The sequence below is a fragment of the Sus scrofa genome, chromosome 9, assembly GCF_000003025.6.
Source record: "Sus scrofa isolate TJ Tabasco breed Duroc chromosome 9, Sscrofa11.1, whole genome shotgun sequence".
NCBI lineage: Eukaryota > Metazoa > Chordata > Mammalia > Artiodactyla > Suidae > Sus > Sus scrofa.
The window spans coordinates 97,467,076-97,493,327 of NC_010451.4; the positions used below are offsets into that span (position 1 = coordinate 97,467,076).

Sequence of the window (26,252 nt, forward strand, 5' to 3'; positions counted from 1 at the left end):
GAGAAACTGCCAGTTCTGAAATGGAAGGGAAGAGTTGAGAAAAAGCTAAATATTTCCAAGTCTTGATCCTGGCTAACCTGACGGAGAGTTTCCTGCCCCCCAAATGATTTCCCTCCCACTATCCATATTTTTCACTTCAATTGGGTATATTGGCTAAAACTCCAGGAGATTGAGCCATTGTATTCTTATATATTTCCTTAAGAAAAATGTTGATAATTGAGGGTTATTAAATGGTTATCAACTCTTTACTCACTAGTGAGGATCTATCCAACACCCTAAGAAACTCCTTATTGAAGAGATGTGTTTATGGAGGAGAGAGTAGTTTTGCAGCCCAGAATACATCTAAAATTAGAAAAGAATCAAGGCAAATGCACTGTCAGGGAGGAGGAATGCTCAGAGACACTGGGGAAGAGACACTGACAATAAAACCCTCGGGAAGAGGTTGGGGGTGTGGGGTGCGGCAAATAAAATCACTAGACAAGCGTGAGCTACTGGGTTCCTGTTTTATCTTATTCCTCATAATCACAATCTTATGAGGGAGGCATTACTGATGTGATTATTTTCAAATGAGGAAACTGAGACTTCTGGAGTTACTTCAGCAAGAGTTGAGATTCAGAATCAGATCTTTATGATCAAAGCTCATGCTCAAGCTCTGACACATGGCAGAAACAAACAATAATTTCAAAAATTTGCCTAGAAAAGTTCCCCCCCAACAAAAGGAGACCCTTGCCTTTTCTTCATTCCTTTTGCATAAAATTTCCTCCCCAGTCTTCTCTAATGGAGACCTCCAATAACAAGATTACCATACTCCTACCATATAATTTATAACACGAATTCATAACTCAAACTCATGGAATATTTAAAACAAGTCCTAGTCATAAACTAGGAAATGCTTAAGGGGAAACAAATACCTTCCAATTTTATATAGCTGCTGGGGGAAATTGGTAGAGCCACCTACAAACAAGTCTAGAATTTTCTATCATTTTCTGAAAATATCTGTTGTGCTTTGCATCTTCACTTCTCAGGAGACAAAATAAATTATTGGTTACTAATATGGAAAATAATTAAGCAATATGCACATAGTCTGGCATTTCTATTTCCCAAGTCTTCCTAAAGTCCTTTCTCCATGAATTCACTACAATTCTTGTTTGTTTACCATATCATTATTGCAATGCTGGACAGATAAACCACAAATAATAATTATACTATTTAACTCAATGTAAAAAGTTGATGGTTTAATCCCTAGAAGTGGTTTTTTTGTTTGTTTGTTTTTTGCTTTTATGTCCAACAAAAGCAATCAAGTGCTTTAGTGTTGCCGCTGAGCGTTTCTGGGTTAAGGAAGAGAAAATGAAAGGCAGGTTAAGAAACGTGGAGTTCTTGCTAGAGCTGTTCTTTATACATGTAAATAAAGCAGACATACAAGTATGCATTTGGAAATAATGGAAGGTTCATTGATTGATTGTGGTGTTGACTCTTCCCAAACCATGCAGCCAAGCCCACCAATCACCGGCCTGCAGAAAGCTCCGTGTCCACTGGCTCCTCGGGCAGCAGCTTTGGCAGTGGGTATAGCGTGGACAGTGAAGGAAGCAGCAGCACTGCAGGGGAGACTAATGTATTTCCCATTCCACGGATGTAAGTGGTTCTTTTTTTTTTTTTTTTTTTTCTCCCCCGCTACAAAGTTAACAGCATCATGACTAAGCTTTTCTTAACACTGAACAGGAAATTACTAGATAATTATCGAAGTCTGAGTCAGCGGTCCCTGAAGCACTTCAACTGTGTATGCCTACATAAAATATAGACTGTTCATGAAAGTTTGGATTAATTTAGTGAAATGAAGGGTAAATGCTGGTCACTACCAGGACTACTCAATCAGTGCGATCAGTATTAAAACTGCTAAAATAATAACTTAGCCATGCCTGAATCAAATTCACTGAGAGTAGTACATGGATGCTTTAATCACATAATGCATCAATTAATTTACTTTGAATTAGCAGATATTTAAACATATTTAAATAATTCATATATACTATTTGAAATAGATAACACATTGGGCTACTCATGTAGGCTTTTCAACTATCAATCCCCCTACAATTAAATGGAAGATTTTGAAGTGATTCCATATTTTCTAGAACAGATAACAAGCAGTTCATGGGTCCTGGAGTAGATACTTATGGAAGTTGATAAAATTGATTTATAATATGTTAAGCCTTTAGAAAATCATATTGCAAATAAAATTCAAAACTAAAGCAGATTGTGTTTAGAATGTGTTAGAATGGGTTTAGTCATATTCTGGCAAACTTTAGTAGCATCCGAGATAAATATGTAGGTTATGTATGTTCCAATATCAAAATCTAAACATCACAGCTTTCTCCAATAACCAGTGTTCTGAGTTTTTAAAAACACCACTGGCCACCCAGCTCCAGGATGTGGGCCAGGGTAAATCCAACCTTCTACTTGGCTTTGTAAGGTCTGTGAAGAACTAAAAATGGCCTTTGCATTTTTAAGTGTTTCCCGCAAACCCTAGAAGAATATAGCATTTCATGACACATGATAATTATAGGAAATTTCAATATCCACAAATTAAATTTTATTGGACCTCAGCCATATTGGTTTGCTTATGTTTTGCCTAGTGTTTTCTGTGTTTTATGGGCAGACTTGAATAATCACATTAGAGACCATTCAAATCATACACTGTCTGGCCCTTTGCAGAATGACTTTGCAGATGGCTGATCTTGACCCTTATTAAAAGGTCTTTGTCCTTTTCTCTGTAGAGTGAAACTTTCTCTGAGAGTGAAACTTCTATTTCTCTTTATTTTACTGTTAAGATTTTTGATACATCTTTTTTTTTAATCCCTAGAATAGTTCTAATATTTAGATAATGGTTCAAGTTTATAAAAGCAAAATAATAGGTAAAATAGAGTTTTACAGTGAAAAATGTATTGGTGATTTTCAGGTTATATTTTTCCTACTTAAATTGACTAATTATTGGATTATCATTCCATCTTTTTTTTTTTTTTGAAAACTGAACTGTGGATTCAATAGAGTTATTTGTATTTAATCAGTTCTTTTTTATTGGCAATTAATTCTACAAGGAGTCTCATCTCATTCATCCATAGCCTCTGATGATCCAATTTAACTGAATTTCAGCAAATCCATTACATTCCTCTCTCCAGCCTGTGACTATCATATAAATTTGTAAAGTTTTGCAGCTCACATCACTTAAAATGCTTCCAATTTATCTGTACCTTTCAAAATATATAATTTAGCAATGATGATAAAGTTATAACTTCTAGAGTGTAAACTACATTATTTCTTCAGTATTCAAGTGTCTGAAGTGGAAATGATTTTTTTTTTTAATATACAAACCATGTTTCAATTTTGTTTTTTCCTGTTTCTCTTAAAAATCAAAAGCTCTCAAAACTGCCTAGGAAGCTATTATTTTGCCATATAACCACAAAGGAAATTCTCTTTTCTAGAGCATTATAGGATATATGTAAGAAGCGGTATTTGGTAGTTCTTTTACATATCTCTTTATGTCAAACATAATTATTGCTTGGGTTAGCGTAAGTGTTCAATAATTATTTGGTGATAGTTGAACAAATGTAAATTATGCCCTGTGCATTCAAAATGTTATGAGTTGAAGATTTTCTATTGGGAATTCAGGAAAAGTGCATTCTTCTCACGACCCACTGTTACATTTCCTTTGCACTTCATTTAGCTTCACAAGTTTACTGTATGATCTTAGAAATGCCCCTAATACATATTTTGGTTAAGTACCAAAATGTTAAAAGTCAGCTTTTATTAGAAGAAAATATTGCAGCTGAATATCACCATTAAAATATGAAATCTGGCCCTCAAGATTAAATAAAAAATTATCCAAAAAATTTGTATTGCAATTATTAATAATTATAATTATTTCTGTTAAGTTTTGGCATAGTATAGGATAATAATTTTTCAGTACTCTCATCCACTCAAATAGCACTACTGAAATGATCCTTGCTTTTGGCTCAGTAACAAGATGTGTTTTGTCTTGCTCTGCTAGTATAGTGTACTGCTGAAGGCGAGGCTACTACTAAGCTATTGAGCTTTCTCCCTGTCTAATTTTAACAAACAGAGCAAAGTTAATTTTTTTAATTTATCAACTATTTGTCTTGAATATTATTGAAGCAATTTAAAAACTGAAGTTTTGTGCATTGTTTAAATGAGACGTTTTTGTAAATATTCAGATGTAGATTATATATGTGTGTATATATATATATAATTTCTACCAATTTATATACACTTTATCCTTCACATAATCATTTAATAAAATTTTGTATTTAAAACTTGACCTAGAATTGTCACATTGGAACAATGTGACAGCTTTTGAGAGAAAATAATTTTTGAACTTGCATCAGTTTCTCTTTCATTATGTGCAGAAGGATTTTAGTAGCATGATAAGAGGATCTTTAGAGCAGTTTTCAAATAAGATATTTCTTAGAAAATAAGTATGGCTACATTTTTAGCAGGTTCAGCAAACCAAATATTTTTGTGAAAGAATGAATTATTAGTAAATCCTGTTATGTTAAATTATTGTTTAGAAAGTACAGTATCAAAACATTCTTTTATTTAAGTACCTTTTTTAACACTTAAGCTTTTTTATTCCCTCTTCTTTGAACATTTTTTATAACTACATACAAAAGCTACTTCAAAATCTTTTGTATGCCATGTAGCTTTTTCCTAAAGAAATAAGAAGTGGCCTGTAGTCTTTTGGCTGTTATATTATCAATATTTTGAACCCACAATGCTCAAAGTGTCATGAGTTCTTCATTGATTGTGACTTGCAAGAAGCTTAAGCCTGAAACTAAAAATAGTTTGCAGCCTTTGACTGAATTCTAAAGGCATTGTGTGCATATCTATTAGGGGTATTAGAAATGCCCCTAATACGTATTTACACTTTGTATTTATTCACTACGATGATGTTTCAGGCACTGTGCTAATCACTTTTGTACATTTCTGTGTGATTCTCTCATCACCAAACGTAGCTCATGTTATTATCCTTAAATTACAAAAGAGTAGTCTTCACCAGATTAAGTAGATTTGCCTTAGATGATGCATAGCATAAAGTAACAAAGCCAGAAGCAGAGACCAAGCCATATGGGTTCAAAAGCCAATATGCTACACAGAGCTGAAAATACAGGAAGGATCTGAAAGTCACTGAGTGAAATAAAAATCTGTTATTACAATATAATTTTTATAAGTTATTCAAGTCAAAATTTCCCTTCTCACTAAAGGGTCTATAAAATTCAACATAACAACGTGTAAAGCTATTTAAAAAAAAAAAAAAACTCTCCTTCTTGAGCTAAAAATGGCAAAAAAGAAAAAAAAAAAGAAGTGTTCTCCTGTGGCACAGATCTGGCAGGGGTTGTCGCTTCAGTGCAGGTTTAATTCCTGGTCCAGGAACTTCACAAGCTATAAGTGCAGCCAACAAAATTAATTAATAAATAATAATAATATAATAAGCCCCCAATTCTAAAACAAAATTTGAAAATTCCATGATAGTCTGGTCTTTGATAAATGAATCTGGGAACAGAACACTGGGTCTTGAGGTACTCTGTTTGGACTGAACAGAAATAATGAACAAGTTTCCACTTTAAAATTAACACTGTACATAAATGGAGCAATTTGTTATATTTAATATTTGCCATGTAAGTTATTTGTTGCAGGTCTGAATATATAATGTCATTCTATTTTTACAAATTTGGACTCCTCTTCTGCATTTTTGATCATAATTGAATATATAAACCTTTATTTTTTGTTTAAACAGAGGAAAAATGGGGCAGAATGGGCAAGAGCCTATAAAACAGCCAGGAGTAGGAGCAGGACTTGCAGACACGGAAGGTAAGTTAAAATTTATAAAACTGTATTTTGGTTGAATATATATGCTATACTGTTTGCTTTGTTTTTCTTTTAACATAAACGTCAATTTCTAAGTACTAATATCAAAAGCACGAGGAAGTTACCATTATCCATATTATCTATTAAATTAGAATGACTTTGTCACCTCATTTAACAATTTTCCATACTTAACATTTAAGTACTTTAGGGGTACTAAAATTTTTAAAGGAAAAGAAGAATGAGGGTTATAAAAAGTCTTTCTCAGGGAGAAAAAAGAAATCTTCCTAAATTAAAAAAAAAATGTTTAAAATTCTGTAGAAATAGAAATTCGTGAAACCTCATTTAAGTCAATGGAAAGCCTTAAAAATGTGGAGCTAAGAAACTAATGCTGCAAAAATTATTTTATAGAAAAAATTACTTTAACCTCTAAAGTGAAAACTTAATTTGAAATTAAACTTTGTTTTATTAAACAAATCATAGTATTACAAAACGCAAAAAAAAAAATCCTATCTTCGTCTAACTTAATCAGTATCTCTAAGTTGCAGGATGACTAGCTTATCTTTCATAATATTGTAATAAGATCTGATAGCAGTGGTATTCATCATGACTTACACCAACTTCTCAATAATTTTAACTATTCTGAGTACTTAACTCTATTCTGAGTACTTTTCATATATTATCTCATTTAATTCTTACACTTATCAATAAAAGTACTTGGTTTTATATGAAAAGAAACACATCATACAAGGAAAGAGCAAGTGACCTGAATCCAGGAACCTGATGGCAAATCCCGTGGTGTTAAAAGAGATGCCTAATGGCAGGGTATCACAAGGACATTTGATGGGAAAATAGGTACCCCAGATTTGGCTTTCAAATCTTGAAATCTTTCAAATCTTGACTGTTGGCCTGATCTTTCTTTCTTCAGAAACCTCATCTGACAAATGCTGGGTCTAAGTGATGCTTAAGGTTCCTAGTGGACTTATATAGTTATCACATATTTCTGGTTCCACGAAAATTTTTTCTTTGAACTCATTCAAAGACTGTGTTTCCTCTACTTATTGCCATGTTCCTAGGGTTCCATCCTCAATCCACCTTTGCTTTTACCTGCCTTCTCTCTTCATTAACTCATCAATTCTTGTTTCTATGTTAATTTGTCTCAAATCTACCATTCAAGCTGCCTGGAATTTAGACTCAGATGTCTGCCAGTCACTTGTATCTAACCAAGAAAATAGAAACCATATTAAAAATATGCATATTTTGTATAACTGAAACACTGTGCTGAACACCTCACACTAACACACTATTATAAATCAAAAATACCTTAATTTAAAAATTTGAATTTGGAGTTCTCTTGTGGTATAGGAGGTTAAGAATCCAGCATTGTCACTGCAGTGGCTTGGGTTGCTGCTGTGGTGCAGGTTCAATCTCTGACCTAGGAACTTCCACATGTTGCAGGTGTGACAAAAAGAAAAAAAAAGTTAAAATTTAAAAATTTTTAAATGTGCATATTTAAAATAGAGGATTTTTATAGCTGGAAATTATTATATACTCATGAAAGAGCTGAGAAACCCAAAAAGGAGGTAGCAGAAAGAAGCTACTGTCCCTAAAGGCTGGAGGCCAGTGAGAGCTGAGACCAAGATAAGCCTGTCTTCTAGGATCGGGGACAAGGAAGAGACACAAAAAAAGCTTGAACTATATCCTGAGACAGACAAAGATGGGGAGAAATACCCCGATTTCTCCCTCCTTCCCATTGTCCAGTGTTTTTGCCAGTGCCTGATCAAATCAGGTGGAAGCCAACTACCAGGGAAACCTGGAAAATAGACTAGGGAGCGGCTTTCTGAGAGGAAGGTGGAGAAAGACTGAAGATGCATCTGCGGGCACATAAGCAGAGGGCTGGCACAGTGTTTCGCCTTGAGATTCCATAGATACATCAAACTACATATGCCCTGACCTCTGGTCATCCTCTTCCCTGTTTTTTTCTGCTCCTCCTCCTCCTGTACTCTTACCACTCACAAAATCTGTGCCTGTTTATACTATAATTTGCATATTGTGTTATCACTCTTCTTTGACATAAAATTTACCTATGCCTATGCCTGACTCTTTGATGAGGCTGAACAACCCTCACACCAGAGCTGTGGTTTATTACTTTTGGTGTCCTAGCACTTAGCAGAAGCTTGCCCATAAAGTTGCTTCACGAATGTTTGTTAAATGAATGACTGGACAATATAATCTTATGTAAAAATATTGGTCATTGATTGTTATTTGATTCTAGAATTCAGGTATACAGAGAAGTAATTCTTGTGCAGTTTTCCTCAAAAGTTTTAGCTCCTTAACTTAATCTTTCTCTTTTAAAGTTAATAAATAAAATTATTTTAGAATAGGTATTAACAGCTGTCAAGGAATATGTCATTTATCCTTATACAGCTTTCTTCTTTCTTATCAGTCCCACACAAAACATACTTGTTTTCCAAGAAGTCAAGTGTAGGCTACTTTATATTTTATTTACACTTGCGAGTCAATATGTTTACATTTTAGTGAATAGACCCATTCATTCAACAGTTAATCTCAGGTTAGTTATTGAGCAGAGGAGTGGAGGTGGAGGATGGAAACAGTAGGGAACATGTTATATAATGTGAGCTGTGCCCTTTTGGCAGCAATATTTTGGACAAATCATTTTTGACTCAGTTACTTAATGACATTTTGACCGTAAGCAAATTTACCATTAGCGTATCTATGTGAAGTTAGGTGTAGTTCTATAAGAGATATGTAAGGGATATAATATGGAAAACTGCAATAAATGTTGATACTTTACAGTTTTAAATTGAGAAGATTATAGAGACAGAAATTGGGGAAAATTATTGAATAGACAGGAATTTATTCTAAGCAGATAAGAAGACACCAATTTAAAATGCAAGATTTTTTTTTTGTCCCCATAGAAACATGGGCTTAACTCTGTGTGGCTTGAGGTATATGTATGATGTAAATTTCCTCTGTCTTGAGTGACCCTGAGGATTGCTTTCACTTCCTTTTGTTGTCAGTCAACATAAACAGCCAACTCATAGGAAAACGAAAAAGACAAAATAGTTCTTTCAGTTTGTGTTTAAACATGACATATAGTTTCCTGACCAGAATCTCCCTCCTTTTAATTCTTCTCCATGGCATCGAAAAATAGCATCTGTCTGTAGGTTAGTACAGTTGACTTGAAATTATAGATTTGGCAAAGTTCCACTTCATCTTGAGCCTTTCATATTATTCATTTGAGCACTTTGTTTTAGTGGTCACCTTGGTCCACTCTAAGCAAAATTGATCTACAACTATATGCCCTAGGATGGCACACTTTAAATCAGAAGTATATCATAGATTTTAAGACACTTTGTTTTCGTAAAGTTTTTATTCTTTCTTCGAAATTACGGTGTAGGGAATACAAAAAGTAATGTTTTGTGGAATTGAAATTTTATGTTGAGCACATTATTAAGATTTTTCTAATGCTAAATAGCTATGTCTTTATTCCACCTACTGAGCAAGTCTACTTATTCTGATTTCTGATTTTAAAAAAAAAATCTATTTTCCACTTGTTCGCTTCCTCTAATAATGTTTTGTCTTTTCTACAGCAGTGACTCATAAATTTTAATTTTAGTGTGAGATTTATTTAGTGGGTCAGAGTGTAAGATCAATCAAAGTTTCTGGAATTCTTACCTAAGTCATAGTGGAAAATAGGTAATAGTCTTGCGACCTCTCTTCACTAATGAATGGTTGCACTTCTGTAGTTTAAGTAAGTTCACAATGTAAAGTGTGAATAAGCACTGTGGGTGGCATGTGATAAACGTTCTTTAAATCATAGCTACTATTAAATTATAAATGAATATAAGAGAGACCATTTGGATCCCATCCAGAGATGTGATATCAGTCAAGATAAAATATGCACTTCTTGGGAGAGCTATACAAGACCACTTCATTTAAAGATATAGATCAAATCGATTAGACTTTCCATTTGTACTGACAAGTGTTTTCCCAGTTTACCTTAAAACTTCTCATACCCTCAGATAGATGATCTTATCCTTTCCCACATTTTTTTTATTAGGTCTATTTCATAGTGTTACCCTTTGCTGGTGGGCATCCACATACATTACATATAGTGACCGACTTGATCCATTTACTCTTCCAAACCAGCTGATCACAAGCTTTAGCTGAAGGAATTAGGATCACAACTTTGTATGGCTGCATGCATTTAAAGAACAAATAGCCCTAATAAATAATTTATTTTCTTAAGTATCTTTGAGAGCCTGAATTTAATCACTCAATTTCCATTTTCAATGGGCCAGAACAAATAAACGTGTACTAGTGTGGAACTATGCTAAGCTCTACTTGTATATGTTTTCAGATAACTGAGTGTGTGAAAGCACATCACTTAAAGGTATCAACCTAAGGATGTGGTAAAGGAGGGGTTTAGGGCAGAAAACAGCTTTGATTTAATATCTTACTGGAAGTGTTTTTTTTTTTAAGAAAAAGCATAATAATTTGTGTAGAAATAATAGAAATTTGTAATGACCACAAAAATTTTATTTTAATTGGCATCTCAGGTCTATTTTATATAGGTGTGTATTCCATACATAGCTCTAACAGTGATTAGAATGAGTCCTTGTTAGGTAAATGTACATATTTTGCAAAGTCTGTGAAACATATTTCCTGGAAAACTAATCAAATGAAACAAAAGAATCCACATATCCAAATGAAACATATTTCCAGGATAGTCCTCTATCCTGTTATCTTGTTTCGATAAACACACACACACAAAAGGTTTTTTAAATTATTTTCTCCAAGTACTTTCTCTTTTTAAATGGGAAATGATAGGTATCGCTCTAGGATTTTGTTGTTGTTGACTGGAAGATCTAAGTACACTATGTAAAATATTTAATTTCCTCATTTCACTGCCCAGTTAGTCTCTAGAGACAAAAATATAGAAGCATTCTGGAAAACCCAACTGGGACAGCATATTGATTGTTGTGAGGGCATCTAGTGAGTCTCTCAGCAAAAACCTGCTGAACACCTGCTGTCCATAGCACTGGGATAAGCTCTGGGGATGCAATTCCGAATGTGACACAATCCTGACAAGAGTCCCACAACTCAAATAATAGTTACACTCTTGTTTCTGAGGAAAAATTCATGACCTTCCCATTTCTTCAGACTTTGTTTCTATTTAAACTTAAACGTTGTTTCTATTTAAACAAGGAACTTTCAAATCAAATATGTAGTGCCTATTTGTGTGTCTTCTATATATCATTCTCCTTTTATTCTTTCGGTACTCTCCTAAGTCTTTTCATTTTACCAAAGCTAAGAATGATCTTTCAGGGAGTTTATTTTTTCTTTCTTTTTTTTTTTTTTTTTTTTTTTTTTTTTTTTTTGGGCCGCACCTGAAGCATATGGAAGTTCCCAGGTGAGGGGTCCAATCTGAGCTTTAGCTGCCAGACTACACTACAGCCCCAGCAATGCCAGATCCAAACCGTGTCTGTGGCCTACACTACAGCCCCAACAATGCCAGATCCAAGCCGTGTCTGTGACCTACACTATAGTGCATAGCAATTCCTCATCCTTAACCCACTGCAAGAGGCAAGGGATCAAACCTGCATCCTCATGGATGCTAGTGTTTGTTACTACTGAGCCACAATGGGAATTTTAAATTAAAAAGTATCTGCATTTAAGTTCTGTTTTATTAATCTAACAATAGATAAAATTTATTGACAACATATTTAACTTCTAGATTTGTTGTTAAAATTAACAAAGAAATGTAGGAGTTCCCACTGTGGCTCAATGGCTGAAGGACCCACTGTTGATGCTGTAAGAATGCAGGTTCCATCTCTGACCTTGCTCAGTGGGTTAAGGATCTGGCATTGCCACAAGCTGCATTGTAGGTCGCAGATGTGGCTCAGATCCATTGTTGCCGTGGCTGCAGTGTAGGCCACAGCTGCAGCTCCAATTCAACCACTAGCCCAGAAACTTCCATGCCACAGGTGCACCTGTAAAAAGAAAAAAAAATTAAAAAAGAGTGTAATGTGAGGACAGGATATTATCAAAGGCAATGTGGTTAGTGGATTCTTTTGTTTCATTTGATTAGTTTTCCAACATATATTGGCCTTAAAAACAACCATGTGCACATTATATTATAAAATTGTTTTCCATCTATGAATAAGTTTTTGTGAGCCTGTTGCCCTAATTTGACCGATACATACACTGTCTTGTTCTAAAAGTTGATTAGTGATCAATATGATTTTGTCTATTACGTGCAAGATATTGTATTAAAAATTTGGATGTTACAGAGATCGATTCAATACTATGCTGATCTGAGGGAGCTTATGATCTTGTACGATCCTATCTCCTTATCAATCAGTAGTTGTGTATGCTCAACCAGTGTGTCCAGTTGCTGAACAATGGCATTGGTTGGAGACTGTGCCATACCTATTATTAAATATTTTATTACCTTTAATAACAGTAATGCAAGGAAGAGTTATGATAAAGATCCATAAGTGAGAAAGTAAATTATGTGCTTTGGGATATCAGTATTGGAAAGCATTGCTAAATCTGTAGGAGTCAGAGAGCATGGTTTTGTGAAAGAGATTATGGGTTTTGACTATTTAGAAAAATGGACAAACTCTAAACATGTGGCAGTGGGAGAGGCAAATTCCAGACTGAGGAATAAGAGGAAAGATATAAATGGAAGAAAGGACTAGAGGTAGGTAGGGGAAAGGTAATTCAGTGCACCTAGAGCAAAGGGTGCAAGGAGAGAGTAGAGAAATAGGAAATTTGTACAGTTAGGTCAGATATGAGAATTCAGTGCTTCTATGAAAATGGGAAGCTGTTACATGTTAGTGAGGAATTAGATGGTATCAACACTTAATAATATTCCATCCATCCCTCTATGGAAGAATAAGAATATACTTCTTTATTTTATTCAAATCCCCTTTTAAAGACTATTTGGGATTACAGGTGATACGGGATATCCAAGTAGAAACAATGCATATTATCCAGTTAGCCTGTGAATCTAGAGTTCATGATATAAGGTCTTGAGTTGGATCTAAATTCAGAGTCATGATGTAGTAACATGTGCGGAGCACTTAGCAGGAACCCAGAACAGAAGGGAGCATTATTTCTTTCAAGCTCCAATCACCAAAATAAGAAAAATTTCAGTAACATGTAATAGAATTTTTTCTGTGCTCCAAGTTTGTATAAGCAGATTGAAAGTCAGAGGACTTTAGTGCCATTATGGGCCAATTCAAGACATAAACCCAGTTTTGTCTGATACTAAAGCCCACACTCTTTACTAACACAATGCTGCATCGACAGGCATTAGGAGTTATTGAGGCTATTGAAAAGAATGAACAGTACAGAGGGCGATTCTTCACTCCATAGGTGTGAATAACATAATATGTGAACGAATGGCCATTTAAATCGGTGAATTTTTTCCCTAAACTTAAATACAAATTTATGTAAGGTCAAATTTATAAATAATTTTATGTATCATTTCTTCTTTAATCATTTGTTTCGATATTCTTTACCCACACAGAGGATATCAGATACATAATGATTTCTATTTTCCTCTAGTTCTTTTGTAGTGTAAAAGGTAATATTTAATTATTTAAATAATATGTGTTTATTCCATGTGATGAGTTAATAGTTAAGAAAATTTTCTGGAAACATTTGTTGAATAAACTTTCCTTTCCTCACTAATATGAAATACCATATAAATCATACTCAAAATTTTCAAGAATACTCATGTCTGGTAATGGGCTTTATGGAATATTTCACATTGACATTTTGGTTTATTTGTATCTATCAGTGCCACTATCATTCAGCTATTCTCATTTTTTCTTTTTAGGGCCTCATCTGTGGCATATAGAAATTCCCAGGCTAGGGGTTGAAATGGAGCTGCAGCTGCCAGCCTACACCACAGTCACAGCAATGCCAGATCCAAGCCACATCTACAAACTGCACCAGAGCACACAGCAATGCTGGATCCTTAACCCACTGAATGGGGCCACGGATCAAATGCATGTTTTCATGGATTCTAGTCAGGTTCATTACCACTGAGCCACAATGGGAACTCCCAGCTATTCTCATTTTATTTTCGGTTTTTTAGCCTCTTTTTACCCATTTACTTTTTTTAATATTTTAAAAGAAACTCAAAATCTCTCTTTGTTGAGAAGCAGAGGAAGTTCTATATGAATATTTGTTGAAATTCTATGAAAACCTAATGCAATTTTGAGAGAATTGTCATCTTTTCCTATCTTTTCTTACCTGTGGACATGGTATATTTTTCTACTCCAGTTTGGACACATCAGTTATTATATGTATGATATTAGAGAAGTTCTCTCAAATTTTCTATATCTCTGGTCCCTAATCTACAAAAGTAAGAATAATAATAGTACCTGCCTTATCACTGTGTTGCAAGGATTGATGGAAATAATGAGTGTAAGGTGCTTCGCACTGTGACTGGCACATAGTCAATAAATGCTAGTTATCATTGTCCCAATCATCACTTAAATCATATAAGTGATTACTCCTGGCCTAATTTTTCTCATTTTGAACGTATGTTTTCTAAAAATGATTTCTTTTTCTGCTTTTGGCATGCCATCAGAAAAGATGTTTTTAGGGCCCTATAGTTTCCAGTTTGTTTTGAAAAGATGACACACATATCTGTTACAGTATTTCAAACTGCTCTTCTTCCCGGAGTAATTCTGATGTGACCTCTTGTATAGTAATGCCTCCTCTCTATGAAGGATGGCTTCCCTAGACCTTATTATACTTTCCTAAATGGCCTCAGTTTAAAATTCAGTGTTATTGGAGTTCCCTGATGGTGCAGCATGTTAATGATCCAGTGTTGTCACTGTTATAGTTTGGGTTAGTCCTGTGGCACAGGTTCAGTCCCTCCCCCCAGAATGTCTGCATGACACAGGTAAAGCCAAAAAAAAGTCATTGCTACTGATTTCTAGTCCTAAATTACTCACTGAAAATTTAAAATTGAAAGCTTACCCTAAAAATAGTCTATTACTGAAATAAAAAAATAATCCTGTGTCTTTACTCTGAGCCAGATTCATTGCTGGAGGTTATTAATTGATCACTAAAGATGATTTAAATTAATTCGGTTTCTGGAGTATATCTTGAATATTTCTTAGCCTTAGCACACATGAAAGAATTAGAAATTGCTAAATTTAAGCCCAGAATATTTTGGACTTTCAGAGATTACTATATCTAATGGCAGTTTTTAATATTTTTTGAAAATGTCCTCTTTGCCTCAAAGTTCCTGAAATGCTTATATTGGTATTTGGTGCTCTGATTTATTTATGAGAGAAAGGCTTTTGAATCGATATAAGGACATTAAAAATAGCAAGGGATACTGAGTGAATATAAGTCAAGAATATTCTATTAGCATAGATTAGAAAATTAATGAAAAAGACATATAAATATTACAGATAAATAATTTACTTTGTTCTAAGTGCCTTTACATCGTTCATTTTCATAAAACAGTAGGGGATAGAATAATGGTTTCCACTTTAAAGTTATGGAAACAGAGACCCAGAGCAGTGAAACCAGAGTCATATGGCAACTAATTAAACAGTGTAGGTTAAAATCTACAGATATATACACTAATATTGCCTGCCTCTTAACCATTGTACTTTCCAACATTTTTAATATTAATGGTTACAGTGCTATTTCATGAAAAAAATATTTTACATTTATAAAACTATCTGCAATGATTGGAAAGAAAAATAATCAACATGGTTGATAATTATGGCCAGTTAACTAAGATTAATATCAATTACATTATAGGTACTATGTAGCTTATAAAAAAATATAAATCTTGTTCTATCAGATATTAAAAATTTCCATGAAGTTACTATACTCAAAGTAGCTAGTATAAAGAAGATTCCAAATATTTCTGGAAATAATTAACTCATTAAAATACATGACAAGGAGGAAGGATAAGGATCCATATGGTATCTCAACAGCAGTAATAGATACTTAAAAGAAAAGGAGGTAATGGGTAATGCCCTTGAAATTCCAAGTAGGAGAGTATAAACTAAACTTCTATTTGCAAACTATCCATTAAGTGTAAGGGCTAAATAAAATTATTTTGGGAAATCTAGGTCTCAACAACTTTTATTTTTTAAATATACATATATCATATTTTACATATGACATCATATATTTACATTTTATAATTATGTAATATATGTAATTATTTTCCTATTTTCACTTTAAATGACCTTTTTGATTAACCAAGAATCTGCCAGTTCCGGAAACAAGTCTTCTACTATATTATTTTTCCTCTCCTTTAATTATTTTTTTAAATGGAATATAAGCCATTTACTGTTGTAATTAAAAGTACTAATTTCATACATCCATGTTTATAGCAGTATTATTTGCAACAGCCACAAGATAGAAGCAATCCAAGTGTTCATTGGCAGATGAATGAATAGACAAAATGTAGTATATACACAAATGGAATACTATGCAGCCTTAAAAAAACAAGGAAAATCTTTTTTTATGTGTAGCACTTGAAGTTGTGGTAGGCACACCGTAAAATTTAATAAATTTAGCTATCATTATTATTATTCGCCTCTACCATTTTTTCATTTATTAAAATTTTATTGAAGTATAGTTGATTTACAATGCTGTGATAACTTTTAGGTCTCCATGCTACCAGTCTGCAAGTTCCACTAGCATAGAGAATAAACAGCACTCAAACACACACTGACTCCCAAACAACTTGGGAACCAAGAGACAAAAAGAGTAGATAAGAGTGGAGACACCAATGATGACATGAGGAGACTCTAAAGACAGTAGCTGTGCAGCAGGCAGGGAGAATAAACAGAAAGATCTGATCAAATATGGAGAGTTCTCCAGCTGCAAGGGGGCAATGAGTGAGATCTTAGTGCCAGAGGGGAGAAGAGAAATTGACAGAAGTTGTGATGTAACTGACCAAGTGAAAAATCATATTTAGAGGGGTTGTAATACTCCTGGAAATTTGGGGACAATTAGGAATAGGTACTTAGAAAGCTAAAGAAATTTTAAAACAAAGTAATCAATTGAAGAAAAATCAGAAAAAAAAACTTTAAGAATTCCATGTAATACCTAATGGTATTCAGAAATGAACAATATTAGTCACATTAATGTAAATGTCAAATATTAGTTTAAGATTGTAATGTAACTATATTTCAAGGAAGAGGAAGGCTAAGTTTTTATCTACCAAAATTTAAATACTAGTAAATTATAAAGGCCACACAAAATTATTTTGAATGAACATAAGAACCAAAGAAACAGATTAAAAAATAGTCGATAGATCTTTCTTGGCAATTTTATTAAGAGTTAGGAGACATGAAGAATTGGGTAGTGGGAGGATTGACTTTTTTAAAAAAAAAGCCATAAAATTATGTAAAATGATTCAGCCTTTTGATATTTGAGGAAATTAAAAAAACTAAGGCTAGTGATGAAACAGTATTAACAGTACATGAAAAAAGTGGCATTGTTTTCAGTAAAGAAATAATTTCTGCTTCCTGAAATGATGATTAATATCCATTCTCTTAAAACTTTTCAGTAATAGTGATTGCAGCTAAGTGCTCTCTTTCTCATACTTAGTAAGGATATTCTCGGAGTGCCCGCTGTGGCTCAGTGGTTAACGAATCCGACTGGGAACCATGAGGTTGCGGGTTCGATCCCTGGCCTTGCTCAGTGGGTTAAGGATTCAGCGTTGCCGTGAGCTGTGGTGTAGTTCGCAGATTCTGCTCGGATCTGGCATTGCTGCGGCTGTGGTGTAGGCAGGCGGCTACAGCTCCGATTAGACCCCTAGCCTAGGAACCTCAGTATGCCGCTGGTGCGGCCCTAGAAAAGACAAAAAAAAAAAAAAAAAAGATACTCTGATAGCACTTGTGCTATTCAGCAAGAGCTTTTTCACTTTTAAGAAAACTAACTTGAACTAATGAAAAGAAAATACAAAATCTCTGAGGAAAAGAAAGTTATAGAATTCAAACTCCCAAGTAATTTTAACATTTTTTTTTCATTTCACTCTAAAATTGAAATGAATGTTCTAAATGCCCAGCAAGAAACAATTTTCAGAATTTTGGAAAATGAAAGAAAAATTCATCAAAAATAATTCATTTTTCAACCATTTAGATTATGAGTTACTTTTTTCTAGTTGAAACATTTCTACTTATTTTATCCAGAAAGCCATTTGGAAATTTCCGTAAGTTTCTATAGGAAAAACAAATTAAGTAAGAAAGTGGAAAAGACTAGCACATTTCACAAACGAAGCCTTTACTCAATCAAGTGACATTTCTGAAGTAACCAATTTTACAGATAAGTAAACACAGACATGAGATAATATACTCTGAGGAAAGTGTACACTGCTTCTTTATTAAGTATTTGACCATTAGTCTCTAAAAAAACAGTATATTCTATTATTTGCTTTGCAACAACACAATTGTAGGAAAGAAGCATTTGCCTGTTGAAGTCTTTTATTTAAAAAAATGCTTTGCTATCTACTTAAGTCATCCTTTGCATTTGAGTATCATCCTGGACCAAGCAAATGCAGTTTTAGACTGTTATCATCTCATCCAAAGCAGATGGTTTCTTAGCCACTAAATAACACACCATTGTGGTTTCTGTAATTTACATTGCCCTCTAAAGCCCGGACCTCGGACATTAGTGTATGAAATACTAAGGAGCAATAACAGGGCTTTACCTTACACATTTTATTATGACATTGTTCTATTGAATAAATAAATATATATGTATATATGTATATGTATACATACATATGTCTATTCTACTTGACTCATCCTCTCAAAAAACCCAACACATCTTCCTTAAGAGCAATATCAATGACAACATTACAACTGAAACTTAACTTGGTAAATACTCTGCTGGGATCTCTAAAAATTTGGTGGCTCCAATTCTTACAATAACCCTCTAAAATAGAGAACATAATGTTTATTATATTCTCATATAAGTTTATTATATTCTCATTGTCTAGCACAGACTTGTACAAAGTACACTATAAATTTTTTTTGAATCAGGACATTAAGACTCAGAGAGACTAAAGGATAAATCAAGCCTAGTAATAGACCTATGAAATTAAAGTTAATATTTACACAAAAATATTTAGAGTCTTGAAATTTAAGACTCTTTGAATATACCTGCCATACCTAAAATGTCTTAAAAAGTGATGTTAATTGTTTATGTTGATGGACAATTTTTAAGGTGTTTACTACCCAAAACTGAACTCGGAGAGATGACATCGCTTCAGTTGAAAACTACATAATCTACTGAAAAGTATAGTGTCTCTGCATTTTCTTAGTTGTGCTGCTTTTTTCACAAAGCCTGGATGGATCTACAGCAGATGGCTAATGCTGAGTCTCCTTTAGAAAGAGCCAGAGCCCTGGGCAGACAGCTATGTTCATGTACAGTGGATAAGAGTTATGATAGAGGTGAATATATGTTAAAATATTAAGTCATTCTGCTTTACGTTGGATAAGGAAAGCCTTCCTGGCAGGGAATACTTTTTAGATAGTTATTGAAATAAAAGTAACAAGTGGTCTAACCGGAGGAGGGCTGATAAGGTTTTTAATAAGGGAAACTTGATGTTCAACGCTGTAGGAATGTGAGAATATGTATTATTGGTGAACCTTTGGCCACTTCTGTGTGATTGTTGCAGGCTTCTGTGCTGGAGGGAGACAGGACTTGAAAGGTAATCACAGTTCAGATAATTTACGAAGTGTCAGATGCTGTCAGGAGGAATTTAGACTCTATGCAGGAGACAGGCAATTGGAAGCAAAGGAAAATTCCATGATCAGATTATGATGCTATGAATAGGATTGATTATAAGAGATCACATCTGCACACATTCCTATTGTAGCACAGTGGTTTAATGATTCGACTTGTCTCTGTGTTGTTACCAGTTCTATCCCCAGCCTGGCACAGTGGGTTAAGGATCCAGTGTTACCACAGATGTGGCGAAGGCTTAGATATGGCTCAGGTTTGATCTCTGGTCAGGGAACTTCCATATGCCAGGCATGTGGCCGAAAATAGAAAGAGAGAGAGAGAGAGAAATCACATCTACAGTCAGGGGAGCAGTTAGGAGGCAATGCACTCCTCTGAGTGAGAAAGGATAAAGACTGGAATGCAGGCAGAAGAAGCAGTAGGAGAAAAGGGAATAGAGAGCTCTGAGATCTCTCTAGAAAGACAAAAAGGAATGGATACCTTTGTTCTAAAAATCATTAGGGATCAAAATGGAAATAGCATTGACTGCTAGCATCTTAGAGATAAAATGATACAGTTATGGTCACTGTAAGTGATCTGTAGTTAAACACAACTGTGATTTAAAATAAAGAAACTGCAAATGTTAACAGAGGTTAGTGTAAAAGTGGTAAAGGGAACTGTGGGGAAAATGATAAAATGAAAACCTATGTTTCACAGAATTTTAAAAAGGGAAGTTGGCTGTGCTTTAAAAAGCCATCTGGTATGCACTTCAGAGCACATTTTAAAAGAGTAAAATTAAAAGAGTAAAATGGAGTTTGAATGAGAGAGAACACAAAATTTGCTCTCTGAACTTTGTCTATATCTCTAGCGACATTGATCTCTTCTTCCAAATGTGGAAAGCTTGACGAATCAGATCCTTGCACATACAATGATGAATGTGTGAGTATGTGTGCAGGGCACTGTGAGTGAAGGAGGAAAGGACAAACAAGTGCAGATGAGGGATTCAGTTTTGAAAAAATAAAAACTTCTAGGCTGTATCCTGAAGACAGTGAGGGAATGGGATCAATATTATCTTATTTTATAAAATTAAGAATTATGCAAAGAGATAAAAAATTTGGAATGCTACCATAGGGTATTAAATGCAGATTTAATCAAAGAAACTATACTCCTGCATTTGAAAGGGACTAACTATTGATATACACATTTTAGAAGGTTCTCTGGGAATGTTAAGGTACCAGAAGAAATTGAATTTGTTAAAATATTCTGCAGCTCCAAAAATGAGTTACCTGAGTTATTATTTTGCCCCTTTTAATCTTTTTTATTCATTTACTAATATTTCACTAAAGCAGGGAAACAGGATTATTGGTTGAGCACTTTACATCAATAAGCAGCCTTTAGTACTGAAACATGAGTCTCTTTCACATTCTATGGTTCTGTTTTGGGTCAGGTAGGGGGCATGCTCAGTTTGGCTTCTAACTGTTTTAATTGATGCAAAAGTGGTTTATAATTATTTCATATATTTCAAGAAACAAGAACAGGACCCCCGATAGTATTTTATTCAGAGTTCATTACTTTTGATAGTTTGATAGTTTGAGTTCATTTGCTTTTAGTTAATGACGAATTGACTGGGTCAAAATTTAGGTCAAGTTGTGCAACTCAGTTTGATTTCAAGGCTGCTGTGATATTTCTCAGCCAATTTACATTTTGGATGTTTTAGAACTCTGAAATAGGATCTGATTTCACAATGTGCTTTTCTTGTGACTTTAGGAATATGGATTAGCAATATCAGATGGAGATTTTTCTAGTGTTTGGATTAAATGCTCATGTCACTAAGTTTAATTAATCATTTCGTTGTTCATAAATTTTTTCCTTAGTGAAGTATGTAGATATATTAAAAATAAGATATTTTACAAAAAAATTCCTGAAAATAATTGTATTAGAAGTTAAGAGATGGCGTTCCCATTGTGGCTCAGCAGTAATGAACCCGACTAGTATTCCTGAGGATGTGGGTTGGATCCCTGGCCTCGCTCAGTGAGTTAAGGATCTAGCGTTGCCATGAGCTGTGGTGTAAGTTGCAGATTGGGCTTGGATCAGGCGTTGCTGTGGCTGTGGCATAAACCAGTGGCTACAGTTCTGATTCAGCCCCTAGCCTGGGAACTTCCATGTGCCATGGGTGCAGCCCTATAAAGACCAAAAAAAAAAAATTAAGAGAATGGTGTGAGAGGGTATGGAATGAGTTATTTAATAACCTGCTTCTAAAAACAATATCTTCAGTAATTAATGAAAGGCTATTTTTCCTGCCAGAATATTGTCTGGAATTCAATCTAGGTTGAACAATTATCATGGCATACCTGATAATATTAAGGTATATTATGGAATACACAATATTATGTTACTTAAATTCAATTTTTTCAATTCATCAAGAATAATTCCTTGCGAATTTCAATGTAAAACTTTGAAGAAAAATTAAAATTTAAGTGCAGCCTTATCAGATATTTCAGATTTTACTTTTGTTTTGTTTTGCTAGAGGTTAGAATGGAAGACAATAGCTCTTAACCTATAAACTCTTCCTCCTCCTATATTTTATATTTTTAGGTTGGTTGAATTATTCCTCCAATTGCTCTCTTTTTCACACTTGGGCAATTGCCTAACTCTTGAAGATTTCCCTATTAAGTATTTTTTAAATGTCTTTCTCTTTTCCATCCCAGTGACTGCCCAGTTTTAGGTTTTCACTGTGTCTCACTCAGAAAACTTCCTAGTCTCCTAACTGTTCTCTTAACCTCCATCATCATCTTCAAAATCATCTTTTGTAGCATTGTCTAATCTGGCTTTGTCACTCTCCAGCATAAAACATTTGCATGGTCCCCATCAGCTGACTCTAGCTAGGTTCTAATACAACAGCTGACTCTAGCAAGGTCCTCCTTCTCCACTTTACCTTCTAATCTCTTTACTGAAATGGCAAACCTATGCTACCTCTGGATTTCTTGTTATATTAGAAAAATAAATCCCTATTTGTTTAATCATTCTAAGTTTTCCTGTTACTTACAGATGAAAGCATTTCTTAAGGGGGCAGAAGGAGAATAGAAAAAATTGCACTTAAAAAGGGGAATTAAACAGAAAGTAGAATTAATTACAAACCACTTTTCTTTTGATGAATTATAATCACCTGATAAAGGTGTTTCATGAAAGTAGATTAAACACATCTAGCTACATGCTATTTGCAGAAAATATACTTAAAGTAAAATCTCACAAAGTTAAAAAAAGAGATGGAAATATACACATCATAAAATTATTACTCAAAGCTACGTAAATAGTATCAGAGTTAAGACAAAAGTAGAAAAATCAAGGAAGAAATTAATGGCCTTCTTATGTCATCTATAATGACCACTTCAAAAACAGGATTAAAAAAAGAGAACCTTTTTACAGTAGTGGATAAAATCTAAGATTCCAGGAAATAAATCTAACAAATACTCACGCTTTTATGAAAACATTACAAAACTCTATTGAAATTCACCAAGAAGACATGAATGAATAGGAATATAGAGCACGTTGTAAAAATTATTATAGAGATTGTGATTGTTTCCAAGTTAATATGGAAATACCATGAAGGTTCGATTAAGCAGCAACCCCCCACACACACACACACGGGTATGTGTACAACTTCTTTCTTTCCCTTTTTCTGCTGTTTAGTTTTTTCCTAATAACTCCCATACTAGAAAAAAAGATTCCAAAATATCCTAAATATTCTATGTCCTAGCTAAATTCTTGTATTCTTGGTAAAAGTTGCATAAAAAAAGTTTGTTTAAGGAGTTCCCATTGTGGCTCAGCAGGTTAAGAACCCAATGTTGTATGTGAGGATGAAGGTTCGATCCCTAGCCTCACTCAGTGGGTTGCTGTGGCTGTGGCATAGGTCTAATTCAGCTCCGATTTAACCCCTGGCCTGGGAACTTCTGTATGGTGCAGGTGCAGCCGAAAAAAGAAAAAAAAAAAAAAGAGAGACTATTTCAGCTTTGTTTATAATAGTGTAGAATTGGAAAATTCTATTTTTGACAAATTGATAGATACATAATTTTTATACATTCACTAATATTATAATAAATGAAGCTCTGAATGAAGAAAAATCATTTGTTATGTTAAACACCTATTTTTGAAGATAACTCCTAGCAAATTAGGAAAGGGACCTTTCTTAATTTTGTAAAGATTATATTTAAAAAATTATTTCACTTGTAGGTGAAGTTTTGGCACATGCTGTTTAAGACAAGGCTTGATAAAGATGTCTGCTACTAACATTTAACATAGCATTGGTCTTGGTTAATATGTGGGTGAGCGATTGACATGAATAACCTGGTGGGCCAATGGAAACATTTGACTCTCGTAATTGATTTCACCCTCATTCAAGTGGTTTTCTCAGGTTTATTCAGAGGTTACCTGATTGCCTGATCACCACCCGCTCTGTGAGTAGCTGGGGCTTACTCCACAGTGGATTGGCAGCTTCCCTCGTACAAATAATTTTTTTCTCATAAGATCAAACTAGGAGTTTCCCTAATATTATACTATTATCTGATGTTATTTTCTAAAATCGTTACATAAGGATGCTAGTGTTTCTCTGTAAATAGAGAATATATGCGGACCCACTGCTTCTCCTGGGTAGGTAACCTTCCTGGTCTTAGATCAAAGGTCATAAGATGTGTAGATGGGAGGTCTTATCAAGGCCTTGTGAACTCAGAAAGCTAGCCTTCTCTTCTTAAACTTGATGTTCCTCTGGGAAAGAATGCTACTGCCCTCCTATTTCATTCTTTTTTTTGGATTTGCTTTCTGACACTTTTTAGAGGTATTTCATAACTGCAAATATTTACCATGTAACGTTCTTTTAAGTTTTCAGCTTTTATTCTCTCATAGTGAGTTTTTTTTGTTTTTGTGGGTTTTGGAGTTTGGGTTTGTTTTGGTTTTTGGTTTTTGTTGTTTTCTTGGTCTCATGCAAGATAATGGATGAGAGGCTTTAATTAAAAGTTATATTTGAAAGAGCGCTGGTTATTTTCAGTCAGAGCAAAATGAATGTTAAGAAGCATGTACCAAAGGACAAAAAAAAAATGACAAAAACATTGAAGATCAATCAGAAAAATCTATTTTTTCCTTCTCAAATGATGTTCTCTGGCTTTGTCTCAGAAAGAAAGGCTTTCCTTATATACAAGAACAAAAAGAGAATGTGCGGGCCTGTCCTACTTTCACAAAACTCTTAAATCATATTAGGCCCAAATGTCTGCCTTACTGTATAAAATATCTGCTTGAATCTGGGTTATTTCAAATAAAGGCCTTAATGAAAGCTTAAAGAACTCTTCTCCGTTGGAAAATTATTTTTAATGAAAACATAACCAAATGCCTCCTCTTTCAGCCCCCATCAACCCTGGTACATGAGCATGTACTAGAATGTCACTCTGCGGCTTTGAGGCATATACACATAAACAGAGAATACAGTTAATATATTGACAAAAAGCATTGCTTTGAGGTGAAACCATAGGTTTGAAAAATATTCCAAAATATCTCCAAATCTATGGCTTCAGCTTAGTTTAGTGGGATGAGCATGGGATTTTAAGTCAAGCCTGATAAATTACTTCCCTCCACACGTACCCCTCCAGCCGAGGTACTTTTGTTATTTTTAATTCAAGTATAGTTGATTTACAATGGTGTGTTAGTTTCAGGTGAACAGCAAAGTGATTTAGTTATGCATACATATACATCTGTATTTTTTTCAGATTATTTTCCCTATGGGTTATTATAAAATACTGAGTGTAATTCCCTGTGCTATACAGTAGGTCCTTGTTTGTTAACTGTTTTATACATAGTGGTGTGTGTATGTTAATCCCAAACTCCTAATTTATCCCTCCCCCAACTTTTGTCTTTGGAACCATAAATGTGTTTTCTGTGACTGTGGGTCTATTTTGGTTTTGTATATAGGTTCATTTCTATCATTTTTTTTTTTTTAGATTTCACATGTAAGTGATATCATATGATATTTGTCATGTTCTCGCTGTCCTCAGTATGATAATCTTTAGGTCTATCATGTTGCTGCAAATGGCATTACAGAGCTAGATTGAAACGATACCTACTTTGGAATTTTGCTGTAAAAATGAGAGAAATTTTACAGGTTCATTCATTAAACATCTTATACATTCTAGGTGTCTTTTCTATGGGCTAAAAACACAAGGGTAAATGAGATACACTTTTATACCTTAAAGGCTGTAGTCGTCTGTATACATAAAGTGCCTAGAACAGGAGAGTTGCTTAATAAATTGAATATGTTGTTGATATCATTCAAGTAAATTGTAATTCTCTCCATAGTACAATTCAAGAAGTATATGATCACAAATTAATAACTTGAAAAGGAAATGGGTAAGCATCTTTTCACTATCTGTACCTGGTCTTTCCAACAAACTTCCCCACAGATCCTGAGTTCACACCTCTCAAAATGTCCCAAGGTTCCTTCTCCCATTATATGCACGCTCACACACATACCCATGAATATGGCACATAATTACTGTCACATAATAGATAAGTAGAATTCTGCAATAACCTTGGGATAACTTGGTGGAAATATCTAATTAAGCTATGTGACTTTTGGCAAATTA

The 26,252-nt window shown here is 34.1% G+C and overlaps 1 protein-coding gene across 1 annotated transcript in view; it reads left to right on the forward strand.

Annotated features, from left to right (window-relative positions):
• Window positions 1–26,252, forward strand: part of PCLO (piccolo presynaptic cytomatrix protein) — a 398,579-nt gene that overhangs the window by 352,573 nt on the left and 19,754 nt on the right. The window contains 2 exon segments of the mRNA XM_021063484.1: window positions 1,491–1,632; window positions 5,807–5,880. Coding sequence (XP_020919143.1) covers window positions 1,491–1,632; window positions 5,807–5,880 — 216 coding nt within the window.